The following is a 12,874-nucleotide window of genomic DNA, read 5'->3' on the forward strand; positions in this document are numbered from 1 at the left end:
TATATCTTTTAATTGGTTTTATACGTATTTTTTAACCTTCTAATTCGTCTACAATGTAATCTATTTTTAATTTTTTTTAACTTTTAATCAATCATAGATTCATTAATATTGTTTCAATGAAATCTGTTACATTGTAAGTATATATCGGGGGATTATAATTAAAACTAAATAGTATAAATAATAACACGCATAATATGTGTTGTCTTAGTCTTATATGCGTTATTTTGTAGGTTTTACTTAAATTTAATAGTTATACCACCTATAAGAATTGTTATAAATTATTTTAATTACATAAATGTATATATTTAAATATATAGTATCTAAATAATAATTTAGTATTAGTATTAAAAAATACCTACTGCGTGAAATGTAGTAGGTACTTATATATGATGATGATGGGAATGGTAAATGTGTTGATCTTTGGTATTCTGTCATATGTGTTTAATATTTATGATTACTTCGACACTTCCACTTCGACAACGATGAGATAATTACCTAAATATATAATACATCATATTGTCATCTACAATACAAAACGTATATTTACGCTTTAAGCTGAACTTCATATTATATCTGGTTTGTCGCCGCAGGTATTACGAAACCGGTTCAATCAAGCCGCGTGCCATTGGCGGCTCTAAGCCGCGGGTTGCCACCAATGGTGTAGTGAACAAGATCGCCGACTACAAGCGTGAGTGTCCATCCATCTTCGCTTGGGAGATCAGGGACCGTTTGCTGTCCGAAGGGGTGTGTAGCAACGACAACATACCGAGCGTGAGTACTATAATATATTGGCTGTTATTTTACGATATGGATAAAAAAATGTATAATATTTTAGTATGATCGCAATATTTTTTTATAATAATATGATCGTGGATAAATTATAAAATTTAACACCGTGTCAGTATTGCATGTTATGGACTTAAAAATTAGTATATTATTTCTTTCACAGTTATCAGTAGTTGATATAAGATGTACTTAGGTATATTTTAAGTAGATATAAATTAATTTATCTGATGATCAATTTGACAGGAAATCGAGTAAATTATATTATATAGGTACGATTTAGAATTTCGATGTGATTTTATTTCAGTTGGTTTTAATACTCCAATTCAACATTTATTACTAACATATTGGTATTTGTAGAAATAATGTCTACTGTTTAAGTCTGAAAACTGTTTATTTGAAATTGAAATAAAAATAACTAGAAACAGCTAGTGATCCCACGATCAAGAAGATAATTAGGAATTTAAATTAGTTTTAAAAATCACTATACTAAGTGCATTGATCTGAATTAATAGTTGGTTATTACTGCCTCGGACCTCTATACCATTTCTGCGCAGCATCCTGTTGGAATGTATTTGGAAATGCGTTGCGAAGTTTAAATGTTAAAAATATCTCAAATGTAATCAATGCCTATGGAAGTTAACGTATCGTGTGAAATAATTATTGTAACTATTTAAAAAAAAAAGTCTGAATTATTTCATACATATTATACCTACATAATATTATATTTTATTTGTTATAATATATATACACGGCGCTTGGATATAATATTATAATAACTACGTAGGTACCTTCAGACGTTACAATCCCAAAACGGGTATTATTATTTTCATCGAAGGGTCGTCTATAATGTATATATAGGCAAATCGATTCAGTCAATAAAACGCCCCCTCCTCCTGTTTTGTATAGAAAAAGATACTTCTTTTAGACAGAAAAAAAGACGAAAATAATAATAATAATAAAACGTAAAATATGTTTTCTCCTTTTCGTCCCTATCAAAAACACACACATGTACACTTTTGTTACCAGTTTTCACGGACCGTCGCACTCAATCCCAAACACAATGTATAAAAATATATATAAATCTTTTGCCTCTGTGCTGCGCAAAGTATACGCAGGGCAGATATTGCAGAATTACTTTTTAATACGAAAGTAGAAAAAACGATAGAAAAGGAATCTTATGCTCTGTTGTGTGCCGGCTCGGATCTATATAGTACCGTCTATATACATCACGTCGACATATGTACCTCGATCATCCGGTCTCTTATAAGCGCTGCACTCGCCGATGAATGAACATTTTTGTCGAGTGCCACTTGTACGGGTCCTCGGCGTAGCTATCATTATATTATTATTCCTTCTTGTTGTTATGTATGTATACATGATGTATATGTGTATTACTTGTAGGTATTATAGGTATTGTACATAAGTTTTTTCTTTCCTTCCGACCATCATTGTACATTGTTGTGTGATCGCAACAACCGTCTTGACGATGAGCATCATAATATATAATGCACAGTTGCATATAATATATATTATATATAATATTGTGCGTTTTCAAGTGGTCTTGTAAAACAGCTGTACAGAAAAATGCACTAACCTAGAAGATTCTACAAATAATTACCTTTTTACCTATTTATATTATTTTTTTTTTAGTTTTGTATCACGTTTAATCTGAACAACATAACAATATTATACTGTAATAAATATCGATGTTTTATTCTGTGACATAATGTTGATTCATTATAGGCCTCACGTAGTGCATATTGCAGAAAAATGAAGATTTGTATATAGCTTTTATACGTTATATTGTATAGAAGTAAAGTATTATTTAATAAATAATATAGCTAATAGAATAAACTATTAACCATATTATTTTAACTGCACATACGTAATATTTTTATTTTCATCTTAACAACTGTATTATCTACATATTATAATTATATAGAAACGTCTTAATTCATTATTATTTAAAATTAGCGAGTATAAACTATTCGGTATGGTAGAGTATTCAATAATTCTGTAGTTTGAAGGAATGGAATTAACTCTTTCAATTCTACAAAAAAATAATTAATAAATTCTTTCTGAAGGTTTTCGTGGCATACACCTTCTGTAGTACATTATGTGTTTTGTTGTTGGCCAAAGAGCGAACAAAAATATACTAATAAAAACGATAAACAACAACATTTTTCTTTTATACTAGAAACAAATCTAGAAATGTGCTCGATCCATGAGACACCTCGTCGTCAACCCTTGTATATATACATTATACGTGTTGTGAGAATAATATAATTTAATGTATATATGTGTAGTTTTGCTTTATACGCATGTTCACATTTTATGTGGTTAAGCATATTTTTTCATATGTTCGTTAAGAATATAATATACGTACTCATTTCATCTCTGCAGCACAATGCTACCACGTTGGTAAAACTCGAACAAATTGCGGTATTTTAGCAATAATTGGACGTCAGGGGGCTCTTTCTATGATATAGGGATGTTATGGAGTGAGTTGAGCAGGGGGGTCGAGAAGGGGCGCGACGCCGGTGCCAATTATTACAAGTGAAAAAAATAGAATTAATCATGAACAAAAAAGAAAAAGCTCAAACCGAAGAAAAGAGAGCGTGTTCGAGTGGTCGTTGCGCTCGTGCAGCAGTTTGTCCTCCTGGGATGTGGGCCATTAAACCTACCCCGACATTATGTGTGTATATGTACATGAAGTGAATGCGGTTTCCTCCCCATATATTTTTTTTCACGACTCTTCACCAAACGGGTCAATTACCGACGATTTGTTGTTTTTAAGAGCACTGCGGCCGTCATTCGCGACGAAACCACTTTGGACCATAATATATTATTATAATTATTATTATTATTATGTGTGTTTTATAATCGCTTGTGTTCACGATGTATATACAATAATGTACACGTTCAAATAGTTCAATCACTCGTCATCGATATAGTATACACATGCGTAAATAACGTCAGAAAAAAATTTATGCTTCTTAAAATTTAACATAATATAATAATATAATGTGTAATCGAATATAAAACTCTAGATTTTCGTATTTCTAGCCAATATATAATATACACTGATATTCATTTTATTTTATGGTACTACATTAAAAAATTTGAATTGAAAATTAAATTAGGAATATCTACTTAATTAGTTCAAATTTTATAATTCATAATAATTGTGTAATTATATAATAATAATAATAATATTTATTTAGCAAAAATTTAATTATACACAAGTGTTTGTTAAAAAGTATATAATAAGTATAACACAAGACTAAATATTATATTTATTTTATATTTTATTTAAAAATGTTACTAAGGATTATTAACCGTAAAGTAAACCTATATAAAATTTAATATCTCAGAAACAGCTCACTACTTGCGATTGAGGTGCATCAACATTTTCAAAAAAATAATCTTGATTAACAATTCACAGTAAAAAATAGTCTAGCTAAAAATATTATACTTTATAGACACGATGCACGTCATATACTAGGGATACATAGCTAAATCTGCAACGCGTTTACCTAAATATGTGTACCACTATAATGTATTAATGTGTATTAATAATATTTACATGGCCTTGTCGCCACAATCCTATTGCGGAAGAAAAGGACTCGTCGGTGATAAGACGACGCGCAGTGGTAGTGGTTGCAATAAAAGGTGCTCATATATATACACCATCGACGGTGGGGCGACCACCAGGGCGTGGAAAATTATTGCGGATTGGTCGGAAAACGCGTCGTGGGAAAACATGGCCGAGCCGGGAAAGCCTAAAACATTGATCCGTATCGACAGGGTGGCGGTGGTGGCGCCGTCGGCGTTGGGGCCATATTTTCCTCTCGATTTCCGGTACAAAAACACTTCCTCCACCTATACGGTAAATAACAACACGTGAAACTCGCGGATAGCTATACACAATATATTATGACATATTATATACGTGTGTGTATCATGTGGATATTATTTGTTTCGCTCATTCTACGGTATTCTAGAGGGATATATTATATTTTGTTGAAAAAAAACATTTAGTTACATTTCCTTTTTCCCACTGAATCATGACTCCAACTGATATATTATTATAATATTTATATACGTGCAGCCTATATAGTTAATACAAAAAAATGATAACAGCCGTTGATTGTATAAAATACCCACACATATTATTATACCGTTATACAAATGTGAAATGACCATTGACCCTAAATAGGTTTTAGCAATTAATTTACATAATAATATCATATTCACTATTTATAGATTTTTTATTTATGATGGTGTATATTACGCGTATATGTATAATGTATACAATACATTAATACTTGGCAACTATTTTGAATTAGTTCTAATAATTTTTATATTATAATATACATGTGACTGATAGGCTAGTGTTGTGTTATTTTAGTTCATTAATATTATATGTTTTAAAGAATGTTACATTATACATGCGAGAATATTCGTAATATTATTTACGTGTGCGTTTAGTCACCTGGTTGACGGATTGCGACATGCTTAGTTAGATATATACCCTAGAAAATTCATCGTAAACAGGGGTCAAGCGTCCGAAGCCCCAAGTCGGGTCATCTGTCATCGCTGGCTTACATAAACGTCAACGGTAATGTTTCCCTAAAAAAAATAATAAAAAAAAATAAAACAAAATTGTACATAATATATTATATTATTGAGCGCACACCCTATATATTATATATACTACTGCGGGGGAGTGTTGCGATTGAAAGTCTTCTGTTTAGGGTTGTTGTCCGGTGTCGGGTGTGCACGGACGGAAGCCCGTTGCGTGGTATACGCGCCACGTTTTGCGCTCTGTAATTTTGCGGACTACAAAATAATAATAATAGTAATAATAACAAAGAAAAGGAATTCCTCTTTTAAACTTTATACAGCCATTGTCATTCAAATAAGATATGACTATATATTTTACAGTTATAGAAATGTCTTTCACCACCCATTCCACCGCAATAGGTTACGGACAAAGAAACTTTTCCGTCCGGCGCCAATTAGTTTTAAATTATTCCCACACCCCTTTCCGAAAATGCACCCCGGAGATTTTTCGCTTTTTTATCTTTTCATTTTTTTCGCGTAAAACTCCTCAGTAACCGCAAATAATAGGCTCGTCAAAATTTAAAGCCTATTGTTGATACCGCTACTTCCAAAGCCCGCAGCGAACGAGTTTAATCGTATTTTATATTGAAAACCCTGTTAACCACCGTTAATTAAAAGGCTCGACGCCATGCGTTTGGATTGAAATAATTTTATAGCAATGAATTCAAATTAAATTTAACAAATGTTAAATGTTATATGTTAGTTATAATGGTCTAATATATTATTTGCTTCAACCATACCATAACAAATATACAAGAAAAAATATTTTTTTTACTTTTTTCTGACTTACATATAAATATATTTTGTACAAGTTCGTGTTGTTAGAAACAAAATAAATAATATTACGCCGAACACGTATATAATTATTAAACACAATAAACATTTTTATTGAATTCAAGACATAGATAATAAAATGTGATTGTTTTTAATAAAATAATAAATAAGTGATCATTATAATATTACTAACAGCATATTGTAAACGATTAGTTACTAAAAAAGGAGTATTTAAATTGTTTTCAATAAATATTAAGAAATAAATTGTTATTTAATTTGATCCACCATATTTTTTTCTATCCAACTACTAAATCTATCCAAAATGTATCTTAAAAACTATACTTTTTATGATTTAAGAATATACATCTAAACAAAAAAAATCTGATTTACCAGAAATATACAGTTATTAATTTTAGATACACAACATTTACTTAAACCGTATATTACACTCTTATTTTTTGGTTAAAAATATAATTAGAAATACCATTTTTCATCTATTTAACCAATACAATATATATATATATTAACGCAGTACTGATGGTTTACGTAAATAGCGGCACAGACATCAAACACGCGAGATTATTGAATAGCTCTTAAAGGATCTGATAGAAATTGTTGTTAAATACATAAAAAAATATAAGGTAAAATACGGAGTAAAAAAAAAACCAGCAAAGTAAAAAATAATAATAAATAATATAATAAAAATCGGTTTTCAGTGGCGTGCGTATATATATGCTATACTCACCGCCGCCGCAGCCGTGTGTCCCGAGTCAAACGCAGGCTGACGTATCAAAACCACTCGCCCCGGTTATTCGGTTTCCAGTCGGATGGTCCAGAAGAATGTCGCCCATAATAAAGATCAGCTGATTAGCCCATCTGGCGTTGGCATAGGCCTCGCGCAATAATGAATTCTCCGTTGCAGCCTTCGTACAATTTATATACATATACATACATATTGTACACACGCGTATATACACTGTACACAGCCCTGCACCCTGCACCCTATGCCACAGCGTTCGCACACACGAGTATAGATTTTAGATTCATCCCTCGCACTCTTTAACACATTATTATATTACAAATTATTCCGTCGACCAGATTACACGGCCTAATACTATTAAAATCCATACGCCTCCCCACCCCCCATAGCCGGACGCCTATATAGCCCAACGACGTTTCTAAATTTACTCGCGTGCATGCAAAAACTCGGCCGTCCGGAAAACTTTGTCGTTCGCAGACTCAACCCCGACACTCCTATGTATGCCGTGTATATTTATATGTACGTCGGCTCTATATGTATATATTATATGCATACACAGTTCCTGCTGTTGTCTCTCGCGACATTTTTAAGCTTTTCGCGGGGTCCGTCACCGCACATAATCGAATCCGGCCTGTTTTTTTGTTCCCGTTTGAAATTTTCCTTAATCCTCTACCCTTTATGTAACGCGTATATTTTAGGTTTTTTTTCATCCGAGCCCCCCCGCCGACCGGGGCCCCGATCACAACTTTTTAATCGTATCAATTCGAAACCGCACCGGCAGATCTAAATAATATAATATAATTTATATATATATATCGGCCCCCAATCCCCTGATCTCGTTTCACGCTGTGGTCACGCTGTCGCTTCCACCGTCGTATATAATATAATATCATATCGAACGCATGATTTACAAATTTTCAATTTTTTACAACGTACCTATTGTGAATTGTGATTGACAAAAGATTCTTGTTCACAGGCAACTGACTGCAGCAGCAGTGATTATTCCATTATAATAATACATTATAGTCTTCTATTCTTTCCTATGACATGCCCATCTGTTATCACAAAGATTATTTAATTTTAATATGATACAGAGAAATAATAAAACCATGTAGGTCTATTTAACAGAGAAGCAGAATATTGTAAATTGTTAATTGTTATACTTTAAAATACATTAGTATGCTATAATTATTAATTAGAGATGAACCTATATTAAAAAATTAATAGTTACCTAATAATTATTAAACTATATTATAATATTTACCAATTAAATATTATAGAACATGTATATAATATTAAACATTGAGATCTATTATAGTTCTTTATTGTTATTACAAGGCGAATACTCCGTCCAATACTCCAATACTTCAATGTAATGAATATTCCATAATATTAAAGGTATAGACTGTAGATACAATTTTAACATTTGGTTTGATCATTTAAGAGTAACACAATACTTTTTCTGTAAAATAATACTCGTACCTATTCTTCAAAATATGAGGAATCTTTTATCGACAAAATACCTATCTTTATTGTAGGTAGTGTTACGATGTTCGATTGAAAATTGTATTGTTATTCCTATATATTATATATAGCCGGTATTTGATATGGTATTTTTACTTAGGTATATACTTACACTCGTCAAGTATATAATTTGTAACATAATAAGTAATGATTATTGGGGGGGGGGGCGAACGATAGAATTTAAAGGTGTACGGAACGTATTTTTTATTTTGACACGTTAATTTAAAAATCAACGTAGAAATGAAAAATATATATTTGGAGACATAATTTGTGATCGAAAGCTATTCAACTCATTTAAGCATAATAACTTATACACACGCCCTGCGTAGTTGTTCGAAATGCAGTCCGGAATAGATTGTATTGTTTTAATACATTTTTATCGTAGTCTGTAAGATATCCCATCTCCATAAAAATACAAATTATACTAAGTAAAGCAAATGCATCCTTATCCATTGCACATCCAACTACTGCTCTAATTCTATCTCGTGTACAATGCACAATGCCACGTGGATAAAGTGTGCATATGCATATTATACCTAAGTATACATAGGTACACATGTACATAATATAGATTGTTATACGTATCTACGATATGTACAAAAGGCACAATATATAATATTATGTACAGTGTACATATTGTATAATATATGATATTATGTGTGTAACTACACAGACTTTGAGAATCGACCAGAGGTAATTTCGCTCCGTTCGGCGATTTAGAACAAGGCGAACACTGTACGTCTGAGTGCACACGGTCGCACAATTGCAATCCACCGTCACCGCCGCCCCTATATCATATACAGTATACTATAATACTCGTGTATATATATAAATATTGTCACAGATTTTATTGCCGCACACGCGTCACACGCCTCACAAGTCATATACCATATATATATATACGTGTGACGGATCAATGGATGTTGCACGTACGCAGAAATCCGCTCTCCGACACATTGTTTTCTCTCCCCAAAATGCTGCCAATATATAATATATTATAATATTATAATATCATATAACGGCGCATATCACACGCACGCGCGCACGTATGTATGTATCTACATAATGTTACAGCGGCACGAGTAACTGCTGCTTATCAGTTATTTAAGTATATTGATACTGTCTAGTTATTAATATGGTGCATTAATTGTACGCGCTTTGTGATACAAGTACATTTTAATCTTTCCTAAACGACCATAACGCAGCAAATGCAAATATTTCGCTTGGGTAATTGTATAATAATTATAATGTTTTATAATTTAATATCAGTCTTATACAAATAGGTATATCATTTTTTGTATACATTATTTATTTTTTGATAAATTACGATCATAGACTATTAATATTTAGTCCTAATGCCCATAATATGACCCGATTATGTACATATTAATATAGATAGATACATTCCCTTATTTTATCAATAAAATTAGACATATTGTTACTGAAATAATTAAAAAACATGAAGAATGCACGATTATTTTGATTTTTCATACGTATTTATCATTGTCAGTTGTCAGTTTTAATTGCTTAATTTTTTTGTAATTTACTCTCTATTTACTATACAATTATTTTTACTCGTGGGTAATGATAACTATTTATTATTTAATGTGGGGAAATATTGTTTTAGTAATGTATACGTCAATGTTAAACATTTATTGTTGTGCATTACAAAATCACCCTATCCACCACTAAATTATATGCAATATAATACATCATAATATTATTATACATAGGCTTCTGTCAAAAAACTTGCCCCTTGTAACATAAAATACACTAGAAACATTATATTTTGGGTATAGTATAATATAGGTAAACGATCCAACGATAGGATTTCAAACACATTTCCTTTTATATTATATATATCACATATGATAATATGTATATTGTACATAACGCATCGCATTATTTCGGCGGAGAGTTTAAGTAGTTCAAAGTATAATATGTAATATAAATTAGGGTATACTGTTGGCTATGTGCACCTAGTTCTATAATATAATATTATTATGAAAATATATTAATTTTCAATTATGTGAAAAAGCATCAAGGATCGCTCTGCGAGTTCAGCTTAGAAACAGTTTTGGCGAAAAAAACAATTTAAACGAAAAACATTCGTCTTTAAAACATATATATATATAATATGTAGTGCACGACGAAGCCACCGCCCGAAGGCAGTAAAATGGTGGTCTTTCGTTGTTAATTTTCGCTGAACGCGCGGCCGCCCCCACTGCTGAAGCTCGTTACCTCTCCTCTACTACCGCCGCCGGATACGCGACCTCGTATATTACACTTGTTATTTAACTGCCGCGCGTATATTTTATATATATATATATATATAAACACACATCCCTGCCTGCCGGGTCCGCGTTGTTTTTATCCCGTAGGATTTATGTCTCCGCTGTCACTGGCAATTCACCCCGTGCATATATATATATATATATTAAACGTATACAACCCCCTCCGCTACATGACTTGCTACCCCTCCGTCGATTGGTTGTCGCGGCGACACGACGCGCGTGAGCACACGAAAAAGCGGAGCGGAGAGGAAAGCTCGCGCGCAGACTTACGCAGCCGTTTACGTAACGCAATTACACTTAACGAGTACGACGCGTTTCACGGTCCAAAAACCTTTAGTCTTTCGAGCAGCCCTCTACGTGTACATAATATATATATATAAATATATATATATGATAAACCAGTATCATCATATAGTCATATATACATATAAACTCACTACCCTTCACTTTTCCCTCGTGTATATATATGAGTAATTCCTTTTTTTCCCTCCCTTCAGCAAGAGTACATAGCGCCTCCGAGCGCGTCTCTCCGACTATAAGATGTCGCAGCGTATCCTGCACATACCCCGTCGCAGAAGTCGTGTCGTAACCAGATTATAATTTTCATCAAACCTGAAGGCCATCACAAAGATAGTTTGAGAATTTTTCCTTTTTAATTTTCTCATGTCCTCGAGTCTATTCGCCCAAGTAGGATGTTATAATAATACAATAATATTATTATCTTGTACTACGCGTAATAGGTACTGCAAACGAAAATATCCACGTATAAATTTTATTTTCGTGTTTATCTATTGTTATAGACTTACATATACTATATTGTATAGTATATTGTATACAATATATACGTATAGTTTCGACAACAAAGCATTAGATATATATTATAATCGCGGAATTTAAAATTTAAATTGTTTATATAACTGGTAACGGAGGTGCAAAGCTCTGAATTTCTGAAAAATTTTAAAATTAAATCTCTAATTTAAAAAATGTAGTGAAATACCGAATTCGTGCGGTGTCAGGTTAGTGAGATATACACAGCTCTGGTGAAGTGTTAGCATGGAGGTGTGTAGGAAGTGCGGGTAATAATAATACGCAATATTAGAATAATAAAAAAAATAGTAGGTATAGACGAATAAAAGAACTCTGGTTATCAGCGGAGCTGAAAAACAAACAAAAATTCTCCATCCCCCTTTTCTTTTTAAAAAGCTCGCAATTACCGCACATAAATAACTAGAAAATATTTCAGTGTGTGTGCAACAACCCTATTGGCCCTGTTTTATTTTTTATTTTTTCTAAACGCTCTCCTTTAGCGTAAAATGTTTGTTTTATTATGTTTGCTCAATGACTTGGCCAGCCAATACTTCATTATACGGCGGCTGCGGAGGCGGTCGATGCCACCCTTCAGCCTATCCCGCCGCTGTCGCATTTGTCCAAATTAACACACCGATTTGCGCACGGACAATACATGCGGACTGATTAAAATAAATTTTTTTTCCTCCTCCACCGTCACCACTGCCGTAGCGATTTCTCCAGTTGACCGCTTCTCTTCTTTCTGTGCGCACAACATATATATATATATATATATGTTTAATAACACGCGTGTTTACACGCGATAATCAAAACGTACGCGCGTCGAATATAATACGCGACTGCACGTAACACTAATAATAATTGTTCTCGATGATGACGACGATAATAACAATAACCCAGAATATTGTCACGAATATTAATTTAAAAAACCCATTTAGTAACAGTGCTGGATGTTTTGGACGGGTCATGTGATCCCTGCAACGTTCATCAATGGTAACACGGTTAGATATATATCATGTGATGTCACAAGTTAATCATCGTAACGATATTAAATTTGAAATATGTATTTATAACTGATTTAGAAAATCTGAAACAAAAATCTAAAATCATATTTATGTTTTTATAGAACAAATAAGCAAACGCTACTCTTTCTATAGGTTTTAGTGATATTCCTGATGACTATTCGACACAAATAGCCAAATTATCTGGTCAGATTTAAGTTCCACGTATGAATCAAAATACAATATAAGACAAAAAGTTATGTTAAACTCAAAACCTATTCGAACCTATTAGGTGGTACATC

General features: G+C 32.5%; 1 protein-coding gene across 3 annotated transcripts in view; it reads left to right on the plus strand.

The window, feature by feature from the left end:
* Positions 1–12,874, plus strand: part of LOC132931845 (paired box protein Pax-6-like) — a 43,694-nt gene that overhangs the window by 18,749 nt on the left and 12,071 nt on the right. For all 3 annotated transcript variants that reach the window (XM_060997887.1, XM_060997889.1, XM_060997888.1), the window contains one exon: positions 591–771. In XM_060997887.1, the coding sequence (XP_060853870.1) occupies positions 591–771 (181 nt within the window). The remainder of the gene's footprint in view (positions 1–590; positions 772–12,874) is intronic.

This window comes from Rhopalosiphum padi, chromosome 1 (genome assembly GCF_020882245.1).
Source record: "Rhopalosiphum padi isolate XX-2018 chromosome 1, ASM2088224v1, whole genome shotgun sequence".
Taxonomy (NCBI): Eukaryota; Metazoa; Arthropoda; class Insecta; order Hemiptera; family Aphididae; genus Rhopalosiphum; species Rhopalosiphum padi.